This window comes from Silurus aristotelis (genome assembly GCF_946808225.1).
Source record: "Silurus aristotelis genome assembly, chromosome: 6".
NCBI lineage: Eukaryota > Metazoa > Chordata > Actinopteri > Siluriformes > Siluridae > Silurus > Silurus aristotelis.
In genome coordinates this window covers 10984345-11007805 of record NC_139579.1, presented here as the reverse complement: position 1 = coordinate 11007805, position 23461 = coordinate 10984345, and the positions used below count along the sequence as shown (strand labels likewise).

At 39.3% G+C, this 23461-nt stretch overlaps 1 protein-coding gene across 2 annotated transcripts; it reads left to right on the top strand.

Annotated features, from left to right (window-relative positions):
* Positions 1-1326: 1326 nt before the first annotated feature.
* Positions 1327-20090, top strand: LOC310727129 (gamma-enolase). 2 transcript variants are annotated; one of them, XM_083543331.1, is made up of 12 exons: positions 1327-1684; positions 3868-3953; positions 4080-4175; positions 4270-4328; positions 5589-5658; positions 7076-7209; positions 7437-7659; positions 7756-7953; positions 8298-8499; positions 8874-8982; positions 17642-17700; positions 18948-20090. In XM_083543331.1, the coding sequence occupies exons 2-12, from the start codon at positions 3869-3871 to the stop codon at positions 19015-19017; spliced, it is 1305 nt and encodes a 434-aa protein (XP_083399457.1). In that variant the 5' UTR covers positions 1327-1684; position 3868; the 3' UTR covers positions 19018-20090. The 2 variants fall into 2 exon arrangements, with proteins under 2 accessions (XP_083399457.1, XP_083399456.1); XM_083543330.1 differs by lacking the exon at positions 1327-1684 and adding an exon at positions 3453-3532.
* The last annotated feature ends 3371 nt before the right edge of the window (positions 20091-23461 follow it).

The window sequence follows — 23461 nt, the reverse complement described above, 5'->3', positions numbered from 1 at the left end:
GAAAAGCAGGCCCAAACCATGATGCTGCCACCACTATGTTTGAGAGTGGGGATGGTGTGTTCAGGGTGATGAGCTGTGTTACTTTTACACCAAACATAACGTTTTGCATTGTTGCCAAAATGTTCGATTTTGGTTTCATTTGACCAGAGCACCTTCTTCCACATGTTTGGTGTGTCTCCCAGGTGGCTTGTGGCAAACTTTAAACGACACTTTTTATGGATATCTTTAAGAAATGGCTTTCTTCTTGCCACTCTTCCATAAAGGCCAGATTTGTGCAGTATACGACTGATTGTTGTCCTATGGACAGAGTCTCCCACCTCAGCTGTAGATCTCTGCAGTTCATCCAGAGTGATCATGGGCCTCTTGGCTGCATCTCTGATCAGTCTTCTCCTTGTATGAGCTGAAAGTTTAGAGGGACGGCCAGGTCTTGGTAGACTTGCAGTGGTCTGATACTCCTTCCATTTCAATATTATCGCTTGCACAGTGCTCCTTGGGATGTTTAAAGCTTGGGAAATCTTTTTGTATCCAAATCCGGCTTTAAACTTCTCCACAACAGTATCTCGGACCTGCCTGGTGTGTTCCTTGTTCTTCATGATGCTCTCTGCGCTTTAAACGGACCTCTGAGACTATTACAGTGCAGGTGCATTTATACGGAGACTTGATTACACACAGGTGGATTGTATTTGTCATCATTAGTCATTTAGGTCAGCATTGGATCATTCAGAGATCCTCACTGAACTTCTGGAGAGAGTTTGCTGCACTGAAAGTAAGGGGGCTGAATAATTTTGCACGCCCAATTTTTCAGTTTTTTATTTGTTAAAAAAGTTTGAAATATCCAATAAATTTCGTTCCACTTCATGATTGTGTCCCACTTGTTGTTGATTCTTCACAAAAAATTACAGTTTCATATCTTTATGTTTGAAGCCTGAAATGTGGCAAAAGGTCGCAAAGTTCAAGAGGGCCGAATACTTTCACAAGGCACTGTATATATATATATATATATATATATATATATATATATATATATATATATATATATATATATATATATATATATATATATATAATTTATTAATTTTTTTATTACTTATTAATTAATTAATTAATTATTTAAGTGATCCGATCCTGGAATCTCAAATTATTTTGGGACAACACAATCTAAATCCAATGGTACACAGCTGTGTAGAAATAAAGGACTAGATTTCTCCATGTTTTATTAGACTCTGATAATGATGCAGGAGTAAATATTAGTTGCACCTGCTCTCTCTCTCTCTCTCTCTCTCTCTCTCTCTCTCTCTCTCTCTCTCTCTCTCTCTCTCTCTCTCTCTCCATGTATTTATATCACCATACCCCAGTTTATCATGCAGTATCTTGCCTCCTTCTTTTCCCCTTCCTCCTCCTGAATCCCTTGTTCTATCTCTTTCTATTTCTCCACTCCTCTGTTTTTCAGTAGCTTCCTCTGACTCATCCTTTCAAATCCCCTCCCTATTGTATCACACGTTCTCTCCCCTTTCTGTGTTTTTTTCCTCCTCTCTCTCTCTCTCTCTCTCTCTCTCTCTCTCTCTCTCTCTTTCTCTCGTTCACCCATTGGCTCGTTTTCTCTCTATCCATTTCCCCCTCCACCTGTCTCTTTGCTCAGGGTTTTCTGCCTTGACTTGGACTTTGTGAGGGTTTAAACGCACAGGTAAGCACTCTGCAGATTCATTTCTTTTCTTTCCATTTTCTTTTCTGGATTCTGTCATCCTTTGCTCCATTGCTGGTGTGCTTGAGTGAGGAAGTAATTGTGGAGTCTAGATGATGCTGCACTGTGCATCCTAGAGACATAGCGGAATTGTCGGGTTTGCGCATATGTGTGTGTGTGTGTGTGTGTTGGGGTCTTTGAGCTTTTTGCGTTGATTTCTTTGCAAGGGTTTGTGCATGCGAATATGACAATATAAGAAAAAGGATATGTGTTGTGTGTGTGTGTGTGTGTGTGTGTGTGTGTGTGTGTGTGTGTGCGCGCGCGCGCGTGAACTGGACATTCAGTGCGTCCGTGTTTTTTACATGTCACGTCAGTATATGCGCATATCTTATTGTGGATCAGAGAGAATGGATATTTAGTCTGATTGTAAAAATCCTTATTCGACTAAGATCGCATGATCTCTATTATTTCCTGTCCACCACCTCAACCTCTCCTGCTTCCTGTACTGTATGAAGAAACCCTCAGGCGTAATAACGGTTTTGCGCACTCCACGCCCCGAGCGTTGGGGTCGTGCTGCAGTACAGACGCACAGAAATGTCGTGCATCATCTCTATTATGTAACGCACGACTCCACTGGAAGTCGCCAAGACCTAAAAATCTGCCTGCAGAATCCGTCCTGTCTTAATGTCAATACAACACACACTGTATACACACAGCTCACATGCATTTATCCATGCCCTATTCAAAGCTCCACTGAAGAAGGGAAAGTCATTGGGTTCAGCCACCCAGATCCTTGAAATCGATCCACATCTCTGTTTGATCTAAAGCAGTGTCTCTGTTGTATATTTTTATATATAGATATATATGCAGTACCTACACTAAGACGTTCAGGTCAGCCATTTTGGTCTTTGGTTACAGCATTTGCTCGAAGCATCATACATCCTCATCAAATGGATTTCTCAGATGGATATTTGAAGTCGGTCGTGAGCTGAAAATTAGTGAATGTCAGTCAACGCATTGCCTCTTTTTAAGTGGCTCTCAGGTTTCCAAAGCTCTCAAGACCCATCCCCACACTGCTCACGGCTCAGTGCTGCAGTTCCCATCCCTTCTCTTCTATCAGCAGTCTATCACCAGGCTGCGACATATCATATGCTCTGCATCGCTGTGTGAGGATCATAATTAACATACTTGTAACAGACTTGTGATTTCACACTGGGATCATAACCCTAATTTTAATGACTATGACTAAAAGCCGCACCGTTTGTTAGTCTTTTAAACCATATATAATGCTAATCATCAAGGGTTTTTAAATACCCAGAGTATACCCTGTAATGTCTTATGCTTTATTTTAGTTAAATCAATATTAAACAAACTAATTTAGCATGATGCAATGTGCAAGTACCAGATAAAGATGGTTTGGCTTTCTGGCCCCAATTAGATAAAAAAATTCCATTAGTTATATGTATTGGGGTATAAAAATCTTGCCCAACCCTCGAAAACTGGGCTACTTGCCATTTAAAATACAAAAAAAGATGGTTGTAGATACACATTTGCACATTTGTCCCCTGCTACTGATCTAGTTGTGACAACTAAGCCATCCATGAAGGCGCTAATGTGGGGTTGTTAAATGCCAGACTTGGTAATAAGCCCTCTACACGATGCACTACTCAATAATTTGGCTAGTATTGGCACGGGGTGAAAGGAGCACTCAAGTCCAGTGATTCTCTGGTAAATGGTCTTGAATTTTCTTTTTTAAAGGGATCCAGGCTAGCTCTATGCAGCACCAATGCTCAGCGACTTTTCTTCAGAAAGCCCTTCATTTTGGGCATCTCTTAAAGATATTATTAGATGGTTGGTCTCTTGGATTTGGCACTTTTTTTGGCCTGAACTGTTATTCCTGACAGAAGAATTAAAATGTTGCATTGGCCAAATCATTCTCTGGATCATGGAGATTGTTATCTCTTTAAAGCTGGCTAGTCCCCCACTGGCCGAACCATTGGCTGGTATTCACGAACAGATTTGCAAAACCTATTGTCAGATTTCTTAAATAAAAAAATAAAAAAGCAATTGCTAACAGTTTTACTAACTTTTTATTGGATTAACGCATATACATATATATTGGATAGATAAAAAAAAACTCTCTCTGCCTGTCTGTTACTTTGCCTGTCTAATCTTTTTGTCTGTAGGATGTCCATTGTAAGCATCATCGCCAGGGAGATCCTAGACTCCCGGGGCAACCCCACAGTTGAGGTGGACCTAAGAACTGAAAAAGGTGATTTATTTTACTTACAGTATTAAATAAAAAAATTTAGAGCATTTTTCCAAAAATATTGGTGTGTGGCTTAATAACTGGCCATCCATTTGGTCACTTTTGCTCTTTTCCTCTTCCTCAATTAAGGATTGTTCAGGGCTGCTGTTCCCAGTGGAGCATCAACTGGCATTTATGAAGCTCTAGAACTCAGAGATGGAGATAAGAATCGCTTCAAAGGCAAAGGTGAGTTAAAAAAATTAATTGCCCAAAATATTAGACAGTGCATTTAATTTAATGTATTTTTTATGTCTAAGTTTCGTTCTTGATATTTCTTTAGGTGTACTCAAAGCTATTGGCCATATCAACGACACTCTTGGACCTGCCATCATTGAATCTGTAAGAAGATAACAGTCATGATTTTAACACATTAAAAATAATTATTATTTTGATGACATCATAAACGTAAATAATATAATATATGACCAGAACAGTATAATAATATATCTGAATATTTTTAATAAAATCTTAACATTTGAATGCACAATATTATATGCAGTTAAATCATTGGCGGGTCGTAAATTTTCTGCCTGAACCAATCCACCTCTTAATACCATCATTATGACTCCATTGCTATAAAAAAAAAAAAAAAAAAACCCAAAACGCAGTATAAAAGAGCGCTGCATCACAGACAGGTATCTCATGCAGTGAGTGTGAACAGACGTCTCCTTTCACTGCAGCCACAGCTGCACTGCCTGCATACATCATCTTTATACACTTTTTCTATGCATCACGATTTTCCTGATAATTAGATATTAATATATTGATTATGTGTTATTGTGCAAATTCAACAGTAAAAGAAAACGCAAAAGTGTAAATGGTAAATGAAAAACGTTACCAACTGATTTGCTTGTTTTGGCTGACTTTTTCTCATAATGTCCAGGTTTGTTTAAAAAGAATCTTGTAAATCTTGTCTTGTAAATATCCTTGTAAGTGTATCTGCGACCAAATCAGTTTCTTCTCTTCTATCAGCCATTGTGGTATATATAAAAAAAAAAAAACAGCTATAAAATCCACATGAATATATTTGAGCTTGCACAGTTTGCTACAGATGCAGTTTGCGAGTTCTGACTATTGCGCTCTCTGACCATCCAGTCAAAGGACGTGAAAATGCAGACGAAATTGGATGCCTTCTAGAGGGCCTTAGTGTCAAAAATTCGCAATTTGATTGGTTAAAGCGACAGCCTGCGAGCAGCATTAACTGTTCGCTGCGAGAGTTGTTCAGTGTGAAGTCAGTGTGAATCACTGACTTATATTTTATTCTATTTTTGTCCAGAATTTAATTTATTCAGGTGAGCTGCTGCTAGAAACTTCTACCTGTTGAATTGGCAAAAACAGTCACAAACCCATCACTACTGAAATACAGACAATAACAAACGATGTTGCAATTATTTAATTTATTTAAGACACATATACTTTAAATATGCTTATGGGAATATTTCCACACATACCTGAAATTATAATTATATTTTACTTATTTAGATGTAAGATGATATTTGTTCATTTTTTTTTATTGTATTTTCAAAATGACACTAGGCAGTGTTTTTATTATATTTGATAAGGTTTTGAATTTAATCTGGATTATGGTGTGATCTGCAGGGTATCAGCGTGGTGGAACAGGAGAAACTGGATAACATGATGATTGAGATGGATGGCACGGAGAATAAATGTGAGCCAAGACCAGTGACCACCTCATAAACAACATACAAATAATACAAAACTTGTATTTGTAGAGTAACAGGAATTTATGTTTTCTGTGAGGTCTAATTACACCATTGGATAGAATCTTATATTGGATGGAACATTCTTTTTTTTTGTTAGTTGCAATAAAAAGCTTGAATTCCACAGTTTACAAACACTAGACATTTTTAGTCAATTAAGCGGATCAAATTTTTAATTTTAAAGTTTTTACCTGACGGATGAAAAACTCCCTGAGATGGTATGAGGAAGGAACCTTGAGAGAAACCAGACTCAAAATTTAACCTGTCCTCATTTGGGTGGCACAGAAATGTCCATTCAATACACTTCCATCATTGTTGAGGTTTTGTGTTCAGCACTGGTGGACGGTAAAGAAGTAAATGTAATTTCCTGCTCTATTTAAGATGCTTTTTTTGCGTATCTGTACCTTACTAAAGAATTTTCCATCAAATATCTTACTTTTAACTACATATTGAGAATTGCGTTTTATTTATGAGTGGATAAAAACTGGTCAAACACACAGCAAGCCATCAATCAGGGTTTTGATCTTGTTTTGATTGCAGCTTTGGTGGTATCTACTTATCACCAACATACGGTGCAGCATCAGTTCAACAGCAGGCAGAACATTTAGAAAGGAATAAATAATGGAAGAAACTCCTGACTCGAACTTACACCAGTGGCCTTATTTGTGCGATTTTTTTGAAGTAGTTGAAAAGAACATTTTGGGCTCATGATAATTGAATCGATATCAATCAGTGTTTGACTCATTAATTCCATTCTATTAATTGATTCGTGTTATACCTGATAAGCAGCTATGGGGACTGTGGCAAGGAAAAACTCCCTTAGATGTTATGAGGAAGAAACCTTGAGAGAACCCAGACTCAAAAGGGGAATCCATCCTCATTTGGGTTACATCAAAAGAGTTATTATAGTCTTTAAACAATACAGAACACTGGAGAGTGAGAACTAACATGAGCACAGGAATGTACGATTATGACTAATGATCTTTCTACAGTCTTATGTAGTCTTTAACTCAAGTACATGCACCAATATACTTCCTCCACCACTGCTATTCAGTGATGGGCCCTTAAATACATAACTGTTCATGCAAACTGCAGTCCTAAGCATTTATAGCAGACTGCTGATATTAATTACAGTCCAAATATATCCAGTGTACTTTGGGATGTTCTGCTATTGGAAAATAAGCCAAATTTTGGTGGTAATGTTTGTTTGGATATGACCATTTTAAGTATCTTACTTCAACACTCAACTTCATATTAAGTGCATGATATAATAAGTCACTTAACTTTAGATGTTTTTATTTTGTTAGTTGCATTTATTATATTTGTAATGGGAAGGATAAGAGCAACAGTTTTGTGTCCCCACAGCTCAATTTGGTGCCAATGCCATTCTGGGGGTGTCCTTGGCGATTTGCAAGGCTGGAGCAGCAGAGAAAGACATTCCCCTGTATCGCCATATTGCCGACCTGGCTGGAAACACTGAGCTCGTGTTGCCAGTTCCTGTAAGAAATTGACCTCATAATTATAGTCATAATTTACTTAACTTCATTTAATGCATTTATCTATACTGTACACTAAAGCCTAATGGGTTTAAAGAACTAGTCTAATATCAGTTAAAAAAGTACACATAGCACATTATTACACTTGTGTCCTAATCCCTTTTCTTCACCTCTACTAGTTTTTAGCTCATTTTTGTGTGTGTGCCTCAGTAAATCTTGTTTGTTTGCAGGCCTTTAATGTGATCAATGGTGGATCCCATGCTGGAAATAAGCTGGCCATGCAGGAATTCATGGTTCTTCCTGTCGGTGCAGAGTCATTCCGCGATGCTCTGCGTGTCGGTGCTGAGCTCTATCAGACTCTGAGGGGCGTGATCAAAGAGAAGTACGGACAGGACGCCACTAATGTGGGTGATGAAGGAGGTTTTGCCCCAAATATCCTAGAAAACAGTGAAGGTGTGCTATTTTTATGCTGTCTATGTTCTTTTAACAACGAATTAAAAACCTCACAGTTTCAGCTGAAATCTCTCTTTTTCATTTTGTTCTTCTCAGCTCTCGAACTGATCAAGACTGCCATAGACAAGGCAGGATTCACAGACAAGGTTGTGATTGGTATGGACGTAGCTGCTTCCGAGTTCTACCGTGATGGGAAGTATGATCTCGATTTTAAATCGCCTTCAGATCCTGAACGGAACATCTCCAGCGAGAAGCTTCTAGAGATCTACCAGAGTTTTGTTAATGACTTTCCAGGTACTTAATAATTAATAAATGATTTATATATTATCACTTTTAAGATCCATTCTATAGTTTGTTCCAGTTCGAGTACTCCAATTTACATTTATGGCATTTGGCAGACACACTTATCCAGAGCTACTTACATTTAATTCATTCATACAACTGAGCAGCTATTTTGTTAAGGGCCTTGCTAAGGGGCCCAGGAGTGCCAGATCGGCTGGGGTTTGAACTCATGACCTTCGGATCCAAAGTCCAATGCCTTAAATACAAAGCTACCACCTCCCAATTGATCACTTTAACATCTCTTTAACTTAATATTGTAATATTCCATTAATATTAATGCTGATTTCCATTTGTAGTTGTATCTATCGAGGACCCCTTTGATCAAGACGACTGGCCAGCATGGACTCGGATGACTGCTTCTGTGGGGATCCAGATAGTGGGTGATGACCTAACAGTGACAAACCCAAAAAGGATAGAGAAAGCTGCAGAGGAACGTGCTTGCAACTGCCTGCTACTGAAGGTCAACCAAATCGGCACAGTCACAGAGGCCATCCTCGCGTAAGTCACATCTGCCTGTAACATGGCTTTATGACATACGCCAGCCAGTTTTCTTTAGTGTGAAGACTTTTGAATCTTTGGAATACTTTTTCGTTGTGGTTCGGTCTTGAGTCAGCTTTCTGTGTTTTAAGATGTTGGGGGTAAGTGCCTGCCCAAAGGTCAGCCGGTGGCACTTTCATGGTGCTTGAATTGGAAATCACAACCTTCCAATAATTATATATATATTTTCAGTGTCTTCGTCAAAAATGGTACAACTGACTAATTCCAACCCTACTGGATTTATGAATCAAGTGATTTATTCATTCAATTTCAGATTTATCTTACATCCATTATCCATTTGATAGTTCATAAATATATAACACTTTCTTTCCTAGATGTAAGCTGGCCCAGGCTAATGGCTGGGGTGTGATGGTCAGCCATCGCTCTGGTGAGACAGAGGACACATTCATTGCGGATCTGGTAGTTGGGCTCTGCACTGGACAGGTAGTAATTTTTCTAGAGAATTGTATTTGTGAATGTCATTTTGATGCTCGGATGATAAATGAGATTAATACAAGAGTCTGGTTCAAACAAGAAGTCCTGGACAAACAAGAATGTAATAAATCAGCATCAGAATTAGAATATTATATTATATTTATTGATTCCATAGTCAAATTGTTGGGTTGCAGTCACTCACAGTAAAATTTAAATGAAGATTTAAGTCAAATGTAAAAAAAAAAAACATTTAAATGTACATGTTAAACAAGTTAAGTTACTGTTTATATTAAGCAAAATGAAATTTGTAGCAGCAAAACAGATGGCAGAAATTCAGACTACAATAATAGAAAAGAAAAATGTTTGCTAGGGGTGTAATGGCACATAACATTCAGGGTTCGGTTCAATTTTGGTACAGTTAGGAGGAAAAAATGCAAAACAAACATAACATTTGTGAACATCAACTGTTTACATTTTTAAAACAATTTGAAATAAAATGCCTGCTTGGTTTAAATAAAAAAATATATAAAAACTGAATAAAATAAATCGAATTTATGATATAGACAATTTTTTTTTATTTTAATTGTAAATAAAATTACATTAATTAATTATTATATAAACATCATTAAATAACCCAGCCATTAGGGAGGCACAAGCCAGTGCACTCTTAGTGCCGGTCCCAAGCCCGGATAAATGGGGAGGGTTGCGTTAGGAAGGGCATCCAGCGTAAAACATGTGCCAAATCAAATATGCGGGTCACGAATAAGAATTTCATACCGGATCGGTCGAGGCCCGGGTTAACAACGACCGCCACAGGTATCGTTAGCCAACAGGGTACCGGTGGAAATTGGGCTACTGTTGGCCGAAGGAGGAGGAGGAGAGGAGGAAGACTCCTACAGAGGCGACAGGAAAAGGAGCAGTGTAGGAGAGTGGAGGTTCGGGTTGGTACTTTAAATGTTGGCACTATGACTGGTAAAGGGAGAGAGATAGCTGATATGATGGAGAGGAGAAAGGTAGATGTGTTGTGTGTTCAGGAGACCAAGTGGAAAGGAAGTAAGGCCAGAAACATTGGAGGTGGGTTTTAACTGTTCTATCATGGTGTGGATGGAAAGAGAAATGGTGTAGGGGTGATTCTGAAGGAAGAGTACAGTAAGAGTGTAGTGGAGGTGAAGAGAGTTTCTGATAGGGTGATGATCGTGAAGGTGGAAGTTGAAGGGATGATGATAAATGTCATCAGTGCCTATGCTCCACAAGTCGGCTGTGAGATGGAGGAGAAGGAAAGATTCTGGAGTGAATTAGATGAAGTGGTAGATGGTGTCCCTAGAAATGAACGATTGGTGATTGGGGCAGACTTTAATGGACATGTAGGTGAGGGGAACAGAGGTGATGAGAAGGTTATGGGTAGGTATGGCCTTAAGGAGAGAAATGTGGAAGGGCAGATGGTGGTAGATTTTGCTAAAAGGATGGAAATGGCAGTGGTGAACACGTATTTTAAGAAGAAGGAGGATCATAGGGTGACGTATAAGAGTGGAGGAAGGTGCACACAGGTGGACTATGTTCTATGTAGGAGATGCAACCTGAAGGAGATCGGAGACTGTAAGGTGCTGGCAGGGGACAGTGTAGCTAGACAGCATTGGATGGTGGTCTGTAGGATGGTTTTGGAGGCGAAGAAGAAGAGGAGGAGAGTAAGGACTGAAAGAAGAATAAGATGGTGGAAACTGAAGGAGGAAGAGTGTAGTGTGAGGTTCAGGGAAGAGGTCAGACAGAGGCTCGGTGGTGGTGAAGAGGTGCTGAATGATTGGGAAACTACCGCAGGAGTGATGAGGGAGGCAGCTAGAAAAGTACTTGGTGTGACATCTGGAAATAGAAAGGAAGACAAGGAGACGTGGTAGTGGAATGAGGAAGTGCAGGGGAGCATTAGGGGAAAGAGGTTAACAAAACAGAAGTGGGATCGACAGGGTGATGAGAAAAGTAGGCAGGAGTTCAAGGAGATGCGGCAGCAGGTAAAGAGGGATGTGGCGAAAGCCAAGGAAAAGGCATACGAAGAGCTGTATGAGAGGTTGAACACTAAGGAAGGAGAAAAGGATTTGTACCAATTGGCCAGGCAGAGGGACCGAGCTGTGAAGGATGTGTTGCAAGTTAGAGCAATAAAGGATGGAGATGGAAATGTGTTGACTAGTGAGGAGAGTGTGTTGAGAAGATGGAGGGAGTATTTTGAGCAGCTGATGAACAAGGAAAATGAGAGAGAGAGAAGGTTGGATGATGTGGAGTTAGTAAAGCAGGAAGTGGATAGGATTAGTTAGGAGGAAGTGAGAGCAGCATTTAAGAGGATGAAGAGTGGAAAGTCGGTTGGACCAGATGACATACCGGTAGAAGCTTGGAGATGTTTAGGAGAGATGGCAGTGGAGTTTTTAACCAGATTGTTTAACAAGATTTTGGAAGGTGAGAGGATGCCTGAGGAATGGAAAGGGAGTGTGCTGGTACCGATCTTTAAGCATAAGGGAGATGTGCAGACCTGCAGTAACTACAGGGGAATAAAGTTGATCAGCCACACCATGAAGTTATGGGAAAGAGTAGTGAAAGCCAGGCTGAGAGAAGAGGTGACCATCTGTGAGCAACAGTATGGTTTCATGCCGAGGAAGAGCACCACAGATGCCTTATTTGCTTTGAGAACGTTGATGGAGAAGTATAGAGAAGGACAGAAGGAGCTGCATTGTGTATTTGTGGATTTAGAGAAAGCATACGACAGGGTGCCAAGAGAGGAGTTGTGGTATTGTATGAGGAAGTCAGGTGTGTCAGAGAAGTATGTGAGGGTGGTGCAGGACATGTATGAGGACAGTGTGACAGCAGTGAAGTGTGCAGTAGGAACGACAGACTGGTTCAAGGTGAAGGTTGGACTGCATCAAGGATCGGCTCTGAGCACTTTCTTGTTTGCAGTGGTGATGGACAGGTTGACGGACGAGGTCAGACAGGAGTCTCCCTGGACTATGATGTTTGCGGATGATATTGTGATTTGTGGTGAGAGTAGTGAGCAGGTTGAGAAGAGCCTGGAGAGGTGGAGGTACGCGCTGGAGAGGAGGGGAATGAAAGTCAGTAGGAGTAAGACAGAGTATATGTGCGTAAATGAGAGGGAGGGCAGTGGAGGGGTGCGGTTACAGGGAGAAGAGGTGAAGAAGGTGGAGGAGTTCAGGTACCTGGGGTCAACAGTGCAAAGTAATGGAGAGTGTGTTAGGGAAGTGAAGAAAAGAGTGCAGGCAGGGTGGAGTGGGTGGAGAAGAGTGACAGGAGTGATTTGTGATAGAAGAGTATCTGCAAGAATGAAAGGAAAAGTTTATAGGACTGTGGTGAGACCTGCGATGTTGTATGGATTAGAGACAGTGGCATTGAGTAAAAGGCAGGAGGTGGAGCTGGAGGTAGCAGAGCTGAAGATGTTAAGGTTTTCGTTGGGAGTGACGAGGATGGACAAGATTAGAAATGAGTTTATTAGAGGGACAGCGCATGTTGGACGTTTTGGTGACAAGGTGAGGGAGGCGAGATTGAGATGGTTTGGACATGTGCAGAGGAGGGACATGAATTATATCGGTAGGAGAATGCTGAGGATGGAGCCACCAGGAAGGAGGAAAAGAGGAAGACCAAGGAGGAGGTTCATGGATGTGGTGAGGGAAGACATGCAGGTAGTTGGTGTAAAAGAGGCAGATGTAGAGGACAGGGTGGTATGGAGACGGATGATCCGCTGTGGCGACCCCTAATGGGAGCAGCCGAAAGAAAAAAAAGAAGAAAGAAGAAGAAGAAGATAAACATAATTAAATTACATAAACAAATGCAAAATAATTTATATTGCTAAAAATGTTGGCAATGAAAAGAAGTGGCAGCGATTTTGCGCATGCATAAAACAAAATTGTGTTTCTGGTATGGATCGAGTAGCTACAGTGACATTGTGCTCAAAGTGCGAGGTGGAGACTAATAAAACCTGCGGTCCGCCACTTAACACTCTCGTGAGGGAACTCAGATTTTAACCATGTTCCACACACAGACAAAATGATTTGGTACGAACGCTCCCTAGTTATTGCACATGTATGCAACAATTATTAATTTTAATATTATTATTATTATTGCACTGAAATTATTGCACATAATTGCCCAGGATATTAACAATATATAAGGGTGGCATGAAAACCTATAATTTAAAAACTCTACAATAATCAAGAGGCTACAACCAACGAGTGGTTAAATAAAAAAATTAAAAAAGTACTGGTCGTAGATTGCAAAGATGCTTATCTCCTTCTTAAGTCAGTAAAATTACAACACTTACCAATAATGAGTGTGAACTTTTGCATGTGGAAGAGGGAAGATAGCACTAAAGTAGAAGTTATACCTAGGATTAGCATGCCAGAGGTCCAACTTGACATAAAGACACACCAGATTGTTAATTCATTTTGAAACACCCAGTATGTCACATATGGTGTAAATGATAATCATAGTGCAAGCTGAGGTCCTGACACACCTAGCAGGATAATGTAGCTAAAAAGGGAGAGCCAGATGGCAGTAGTTATGATGTCACTCCTGACACAGAACAGTGAACAACAACAACCACAAGCTCTTCTATTATGAGGGAAGTCTCATAGCAAAAATGTAATTAAATAGATTGGTGTCACTGTACGCAAAAGGCCTGCTGACTAGTACAGTTTATACAGTCCTTGGTACATAAATGAAGTTGATGCGAATAACAGTATCTAATTTATACAACTGAGCAGTTGAGGGTTAAGGGCCATGCTCAGGGGCCCAGCAGTGGCACAGCTTGGAGATGCTGGGATTTGAGCTTACAATTTTTTCAAAATTTCCCTTTACTTCAACATTATATTCTATTTTAATAGATTCATTGCATACACTTTGCTGAATGTGTTACACAAACCATGTACTTGAGTTAAAGTACAGATCCTCTTCAGAATGTGACTCCAGGAAAAGTAAAAGTGTCCCTTTAAACTTTCACTTGAGTAAAAGCACAAAAGTATTTGCCTTTAGATGTACTTAAGTATCCAAAGTATTATGATTTATTTTAACTATAATGTTCCTGTTATCATTTTGGTCACAAGACTTTATCAACTCAATTTATGTGAAAAGACTCGAATGTGACTCTCAGCAAGTGTGCTGATTAATAGAATGATATTAATGACTCAAACACTGATTGATTTCTATTGAAATGATCATGAGAACAAAACCTTTTGTGCAGAAAATTGTGCAAATGAAGTCATGTGTGTTTGTGGCGAGTTCGAGTCTGGAGTTTCTTCCATCATTTATTCCTCTCAAAATGATCTGCTTGATGTTGAACTGATGCCGAACTGTATGTTGGTGATCAGTAGATATACCAAGCGGCAATAAAAAAAGTTGAAAACAGAGCTCACGATCGACCCTGATTGGTGGATTGCAGGGTGTATGGGCAGTTAAGTTTTTAGCCACTAATAAATAAAAAAGACTGATTTTACAAAATGTAGTTAAGATATTAAGCTTTGAAATGAAGTGAAATTAAAGTAAAAGTTTATGGAGACGGATGATCCGCTGTGGCGACCCCTAATGGGAGAAGCCAAAAGAAGAAGTAGAAGAAGAAGAAGACTGCTCAATGTAAAGTTCGAGGGAGTCTCTGCCCCCTGTAGCCACAGATTCCTCTTTTTGGATGACAGCGGAGCAGCCTGATCGGGTCGGTTACTGTTTATCAACCTCAAAGTTTGATACGTTGTATATTCTGAGACCAAACGAATAGTGGTTAATTGAGTCATCATAGCCTTTTTATGTGAACCAAACGAGTCTTGCTACACTAATATTATAAAAACTGCTGTGTACACAAGGTCAGATTTTCTTTATGTCTCAGGTCTTCTTGTGAGGCATCAACATGTGTCCAAGTGACTTGACCAGAATTTAAAGTACAATGTATAATTTTGTGGAGTCCGTGTATGCTTGAGTGCACATTGTCATAAAACAACAACAACAACAAAAAAAAACCCCAAAGAGACTCAGTCAAGTTGCAGTCAATAACATTTGCAATAATAAGAATTAAATTCAATTGAAAAATAAATACAAAAGGGAACCCTTTTTTAAAAAGTATTTTTTAGACTTTTAGACCCCACTGTATGTATTTCAGAGTAAAAAAGAGAAAAGCTTGCACTAGGGATGTTGCTTGTGTCTGCAAAAAAGGACAAACTGTAATTTACAGTGATGCCACAGTAATTTACTTCTGTATTTGGAGCAATTACACAGCCAACAAGATCTAACATATAATCAAGTAGTGTCTAGCAGCTTTTTAACCAAGTAAGAACATCTCAGCATTTATCAGAGACAAGGGAACGTACGTGCATAACAGTTAACGATGGGAGGCATCGATTTTTAAAAAGTGTGCATCGGATACAAGTTGGCATTTGTATTTAGCTGCAATGTTTTTTAATATATTTGCATAGATAAAAAAATGCATAGATGCACCATTATTTTATTCATAAAAAGTGGCCAATCATTTGTGACTAATATTTTCAATGTAAGTTGATTTCTCGTTGCTAAACAATTTCTCAAGCATGTTCTCTCAGCACCACTGCTGCTACGTGAATATCACAACAATTAAGTATCACACTACATGTCCTTAGTGTCACATAGAATAGAGATTAACATGGCAGAGGTAGAGCTGCAACTTCCTGGAAAAAGAACCGGAAAAGAACGTCTGGTTTTATTTAATATTTCAGTCAGAAGGCACTGACGATTGGCTGTCTGTCTAAACTAAAGAAATAAAAGGGAACTATTTGTACCATATTGAATTGCAGAGCATTATAATATTTCCATTGCATTGTATTGCATTGAATCGCGTTCAGTCGAAATCAGATTGTGCTGCCCTGGAATATGGGTGAATCGCATCGCAATGGTAGCTGCTTTATATTTATCTGCAATGTATTAGCTGTGCATAAAGATGCTAATTACATTGGCCGCAATTATGGAGATGCACATCCCTAATGTGGTTCTTTCCCATAATGTAGCCACAAATTTAGAAGCACACAATTGTTGGAATGACTTGGTAGGCTGTAGATTTACAGTTTCCCTTCATTATAAGTAAGAGACTCAAACCTGTTCCAGCTGGAAAATCCCCCTTTGTACAAAGTAACATGTGAGGTGATCCATGGACCATCTGTGGAGTGAACTGGAACCCTGACAGCACCCATGGTCTTCTTTCCAAATATTACAGCTGGACCTTTCTAAAGCTTTTTGAATAAAAATTCCATATAGCCATGTGTTTGTTGAACATCTCCTTCCAGATTTATTCCTCCTCTCTTGTTATAACTCCTCTGGGAAGGTTTTCAGCTAGTTTTTGTACTGCGGTTGAGAACATTTGTGATCGTTCTGTTACAAGATGAGACACTGATGTTTGAGGAGGTCTGGGGTGCAGTCAGTGTTCCAGTTCATCCTAATGGTGTTCAGTGGGGTTGAGATCAGTGCAGAACACATCTTGGCACACCTGGTCACTTTGCTTTGCTTATAATTGTGTGCTTCCATTTGTTTGGCAAATAACCACATATGGGTTATAGTCACATAAATAACCACATATGATTTTCCCATCACACTTTAGTAAACAACAATGGCCACAATAGACTGATTGAAACAACTGTAGTATTCTCTGCTAATTATACCTTCGATGTCTTTCATGTATAGTGCATTAGTATTGCCTGTCTAGACCAGTCTAAACTTCCTATAGACCATCAGGTATTTGTACTACTGGATGGCTAGTGGTTTTACACACTCTTTTACACACTGGAAATCCATCAACTCTTCCTTTGATTTACCAGTTTTAATCTGATTTATGCCATTTGATTCATTTCCATTGTGAATTCACCCCTCAGTAGTCATTTCAGAGCACTGGTAGGTGGCTGAGTTGCTGTTTTACATTCTCTGGTGTATGTTTAAAATCATGATCTGCAATTAGGCCTGTCCAGGTGTTTCCACAATCATCTAAGCTTCCAGTTACACAAAACACATTTTTATTAGGTTGGTGTTTTATCCGGTCAAGATTTTGATCTTTCAAAGTACAGGTGTGTGAGAGTGGAACAATAGCTAATGACTATTAATCAGAATGAGTTTTATTACCAAGTATGTTTTTACTCACAAGGAATTTGTTTTGGTGACAAAAACTGGAAGTTGCATATTTTTTATAGGATAACAAAAAAAAAAAAAAAGAAAATACAAAAAAAACCAAACAGATAAAAAAAAAAAAATGAGAAAGCGGTATTGTGTTTTTTTCAATTGTAATATTGAACAGAAAATAAATATAACATTTAATTGCATTAATTCTTTATTTGTAGTTATTTTATTACACAATGGAAAGAGGATCTAAAATTTTATGGGGTAGATTTCCCAGGGGAAGAAACTTTTCTTGTGCCTTTCTGTCCCAGTGTTTGGTACTCAGTAGCGTTGACCAGATGGCAAAAGTAAAAAAAAAAAAAAGGTTTATTTATTTAGAATTATATTTGTGCCTTTTTCTTCACTCTGTATACAGTACAGCACATATAAATTAAACTAAAAAAAAAAAAAAAGCACTTTATAAAGCTACATAAAACAAAGAATTATAAAAATGTACAATGCAATTGTCTTATATATTAGTTTTGTATTGAGACCATTAAAAATGTTTTTCTTTCCTCAGATCAAGACTGGAGCTCCATGTAGATCTGAGCGTTTGGCCAAATACAATCAGTTGATGAGGTGAGAAAATTTGCCGGTGTGCTACTTACAACCGGCTCTAGGCCATGCCCTGCTTTCACATTAGGCAAAAAATTTAAATATGGTTAACCACCATTATCTCAGAGGAAAATGCAGTCCAACAATCATAATGCTTACTATCTTTGTCCCATATTGTGTAAACCTGATCTACTGCTTTAAATGAACCACCACTGACAAGATATTCTTTTGGTGTTCGGCTTTTCTCAGCAAAGCAGTGACAATGACATGGTAGCGGTATGCAGAGTAATACTGCTCAGGTTTTTAAAACAATATGTACACTGAGCACATTATTAGAGACACCTGTGTTAATACTCTGTCTATAGTTGTACTATAAGGGTAATGGCTCGAACCGGGGTTGACTGCATGAAAGGGAAGAGCTCTGGCGGTTTGTCCCACTCTGAGGCGTACTTCCGGAAATAAGGGCAAAAATATTCTAAATAGGTCTTGTTTAAAAAAATGCAAAGCAAAAATCAGTCCACAACTCAAAAATCTTTAGGAATAGAAAAATCAAAGTTATGAACACGGACTTACACAGGGCTACACAAGGTTTGAGAGACAGCAAAACAAATGCAAGTAATGGACACCATAACGTCGACTGATCAAGCAAAGAAACAGACAAACGGGGAACTTTTAATGAGGCTACACTAATTCAGGTTCAATTAGAAAACAGCGTTGTTTTTAATCGTTCCCAAAAGTTGCTCATATGCAGCAGCCCTGTACTGAGCATGAGCAAATCGTAAGACGAATCGACCTGCATTAATTCCGCCAGCCGTTTATTTACTTTCTCGCTCTTTGCAATGTCATGGCAATGATAAAAAATTAATTTTTTCCTCCAAAGCCTCCGTTTTTAAAGTCCACACCGCAATGCAAAAACAGCGTTTTTTTTCAAATGTATCTACTTTTTAGGAGCGTGTTAAAAAAAACAACCTTTTTGCCTGACTGAAACTGCTGTCACAGTGTAGACGGAAGGCCAAAGAAAAAAAATTATACGTGTGACATGGCCTTAAATACACTGGGTGGTGATCGGATAAAGGTGGTAACAATCTGTAACAAATGAGGGACACAGGGATACAATGGCGACATCTGGTGGGTAAACAGAGGATGGAAGGCAAACAAAAAAAGGGTAGAAACCTAAAACCCACCAATAATCCTGACATGTACAGCAAGTATAGTATGCCGTTCTAAAATGTTCACAATGTCCTCTCTGTCTCGTATTTTCTGCTTCATAGAATTGAGGAAGAGTTGGGTAATCAAGCCCGATTCGCTGGCCACAACTTCAGAAATCCCAGCGTTCTGTGAGCTGTCCTGCGACCACAAAGTCCACAAAACTAACACCACTAGACAGTATGCACTGACTAAGACAGATACAATTCAGACAAAACAACCGACAGAAAAGACACCATGCACTGTAACAGATACCCAATGAATATTTGCACTGAACACCTACTGACGATAACTAATCTTTTTTGACAAAAGCCCATGCACTGGACCATGTGGACAACATGCACTACAATTGGACTGACCACGATAATAAGCTACTAATATGCATGGCAGACACAAGACATGTCTGACAGGACAGACAGCTAAGTACAGTAGAACATCCAGGATGTAGGACAGACCTACACTGACAAAATGACCAGAGACAATGCAAAGCGATGGAGCAAAAGGGAACACACTATGTCTTGTTAATTATAGAGTAAATAAAATTGAACTTGATGCACATGAATGACTTTATCAACTGCAAATGAAAATGAAAAAAGATTCTTGACAGACGGAGGGCTCTTGGTGCATGTAGAGAAACAAATCAAGAAAGGAAAGAGAGAAAAAAAAACAGACCCTGTCAAAGAGATGGACCATCAGCTTACACAGATAAACACACACACTCACTCACACACACACACACACACACACACACACACACACACACACACACACACACACACACACACACACACATACACACACACACACACACACACACACACACACACACACACACATACACACACACACACACACACACACACACACACACACACACACACACACACACACACACACACACACACATAAACGTACACAGGCTCACATTTGTGTGGAAGTTTCTTAACCTTTCACTATCTTGACACTTTACTCCTTCTCTCTCTTGCTCTGCTGTTCCCCTAATCCTTTACTTTCTTGATGTTTCATTGTCGCTGTCCTCCTTTCCTTCCGCCTTTGGTATTATTGCACACTTGGTCCACCATGCTTGAATTCCTTCGCTATTTCTCTATATGTGGAATCACTGTGGTAAATGTGAAGAAGAAAATGATGGAATAAACAACATGCTTGCCATGAAAATAATGTTATGAATTAAAGCGATAATTTACTCCCACTTTGTGTTGTTTGTTGCCGAATAACAGGAGACGTGTTTGGTATACGGGTGAGTGTGTGTGGGGGTTAAAGAGAGCGAAAGAGACATTTTCTGTGAGGAACTATAGATAAAAAACACATCGTCCACTTTTCTGCTCTAGAATGCATTGATTTCAAAACTGCAAGTCATCAGTCACTGTAGTATAAAGTCAGTGGGTGGTGCAACTAGCATTCCAAAAATCAGGAGATGGATCACATGTGCTCTCCTACCTTCATTTGTAGTATCAATTATTATAGTAATGGATAAATGAATGCTAATGGTGATTAATTAGTGGAAAAGCCATTGAATATAAAGTAAACAAATGCACACAGTAAACACTAGGTAATAGAAAGGTTTAATGTATTTCCGAAACATAGAATGACACATGAAAGGTTCCCTGGTGGTCTAGTGGTTAGGATGTGGCGCGCTCACCGCTGCGGCCCGGGTTCGATCCCCGGTCAGGGAACTGACCCCAGCCATTAGGGTTGCACAAGCCCGGATAAATGGGGAGGGTTGCGTTAGGAAGGGCATCCAGCGTAAAAACATGTGCCAAATCAAACATGCGGATGGTCCGCTGTGGCGACCCCTAATGGGAGAAGCCGAAAGAAAGTTTTAGAATGACACATGAGCTGACTCTTCAGGAGAAATCTCCAGCTGAATCATCATCACTGCCCTGACCACAAAGAGGTAAGGTGGGCCCATAGTCATGTCCACCAACACTGATGCATGAAGCGATGCTGGCACTATCATACCCTGGAGAATGGGTAGAGTAAGGATGACAGACACTGTTTTGAGTAGAAGAGTCAGAAACTTTAGGAATGCATACAAGACGGAACGAAGGCCAAGTTCGTGGGTCTGGAGCAGATGTGGAAGACACCAAACTTTCCAGCGCGAAATCAGCCGCCATGTGCGAGAGTAGAAATTGACCGTCATTTTATTGAAGACATGATGCCTTCAGATGAGTGACACTGTGCTGAGAAGCTCCTGGCTGGCAAATATAATAGTATACTTATAATTAATATGAGCTAATTGGAGCACTTACGCAGAAGAATGTACTCATTAAATTACTAACATGTAGTAATAAATATTATATAAAGCAGGAGAAGAGGTAGGGTACTGACACATATATAATAAAAAATATAACAAGAAAGTAGAAGGTTGCAGATGTTCCTAAATCTTTTTGGTCCAAACCTCAACCGGCCGAAGTTAATAGTAAATAGAATGACTAGACAAACCCCTAAATGACATATTAAGGAAGGATATTTGAAAGATAATGGTAATTAGTGAAGGCCAAATTTTGGGGAGTTTCCAAAGTTAATAGTGTATAAAAGAAGGAAGTTTTGTCGTTTGATTTCAGACCATCTCTGACATGTCATGAGAACCATGATCTTACATAACCCTCAGCTGCTGTTTTCACTTATATCTAGCTTGCATTGAAAATGAATGGCCTCATTAACAATCTTATATATTAAATTTATGGTATGTGAGTTTTTAGTCAGTTAATGAGAACACATCAAATTTCCAAAGCAACAAAACTTTTTACAAAAGAGATTAGTTTGAAAAGCAAAAGAAAATACCCAGAGGAATTGCCTCAGATTTCCCAAAATGCTTTGAAAAACTATCCGGCAATTTGCGTTATTATACTGGTGTAACTGGTGCATTTTTTAAGGCAAAAAGGTATTTTTTTTAGCTATTATATAGAGAAGGTCAGAAGGAGTTACATTGTGTGTTTGTGGATTTAGAGAAAGTGTATGACAGGGTGGAGAGAGAGGAGTTGTGGTATTGTATGAGGAAGTCAGGTGTGTCAGAGAAGTATGTGAGGGTGGTGCAGGACATGTATGAGGACAGTGTGACAGCAGTGAAGTGTTCAGTAGGAATGACAGACTGGTTCAAGGTGCAGGTTGGACTGCATCAAAGATCGGCTCTGAGCCCTTCCCTGTTTGCAGTGGTGATGGATAGGTTGTCGGACGAGGTCAGACAGAAGTCTCCATGGACTATGATGTTTGTGGATGATATTGTGATTTGTGGTGAGTGTAGGGAGCAGGTTAAGATGAGCCTGTAGAGGTGGAGGAGTTCAGGTACCTGGGGTCAACAGTGCAAAGTAATGGAGAGTGTGTTAGAGAAGTGAAGAAAGGAATGCAGGCAGGGTGGAGTGGGTGGAGAAGAGTGATAGCAGGAGTGTTTTGTGATAGAAGAGTATATGTGAGCGTGAAAGGGAAAGTTAATAGGACTGTGGTGAGACCTGAGATGTTGTATGGATTAGAAACAGTGGCATTGAGTAAAAGACAGGAGGTGGAGCTGGAGGTAGCAGAGCTGAAGATGTTGATGTTTTCATTGGGAGTGACGACGATGGACAGGATTAGAAATTATTTTATTAGAGGAAAAGCGCATGTATAACGTGCGGGATAAGGTTAAATAAGGTGAGGGAGGTGAGATTGAGATAGTTTGGACATGTGCAGAGGAGAGACATGGGGTATATCAGTAGGAGAATGCTGAGGATGGAGCCACCAGGAAGGAGGAAAAGGGGAAGACCATGTAAACAATGAGGTTTATGTAAATAAAGAGGTTTATGGATGTGGTGAGGGAAGACATGCAGGTAGTTGGTTTGAAGCAGGCAGATGTAGAGGACAGGGTGGTATGGAGACGGATGATCCGCTGTGGCGCCCCCTAATGGGAAAAGCCAAAAGAAGAAGAAGAAGACTGTATTGTATATCTGATTATTTTTGAGAATCTATTTGTTTCCAGGGAAAAGAAACAAAAATCTGGCGACATATCGTGGTTGTCTAAAATGCTCTTCTTTTTGTTTTTTTACTATCGCAGAACCTCAATGGACAAAACAGCTGCAGTAATATCACAGCAGAATTACTGTAATTATGTGCTTGTAACTGGAAAAAAAACACAAGGTTAAGTGTCTGCTGTAATTATTAGTTAGAAAACCCACACTGGAAATTAGAACAAATAAATACTAGACTTCTGAAGTTTAATCATTAGTTAACAGTTCAGATCAGTTTCACAGAAATCCGGTTTAGATCAGTTTAGTGAAATAAGCAATTATGTAAAAAGTAAAAAAATAAATGTTTTGATTTGATATTATTTCACTTGGAAACCATTAGCTGCTGCTGAGGATGGTTCCACATGACCAGTTTAAAAATATATAAGGTTACTGTGGAGGATCAGGATGGACCATGAGGATGGATTTTGATTGTAATTAATATAATCCGTCTGCTACAGTGGTTCAGGACTGCAATTACCATAAACAGTTTTTGAAATCAAGTTTCCATCAGTGAACAGATGACAACATCAACGATTATAGAACTACAATAAATGGATATTTGGTGTCACCCAGATGAG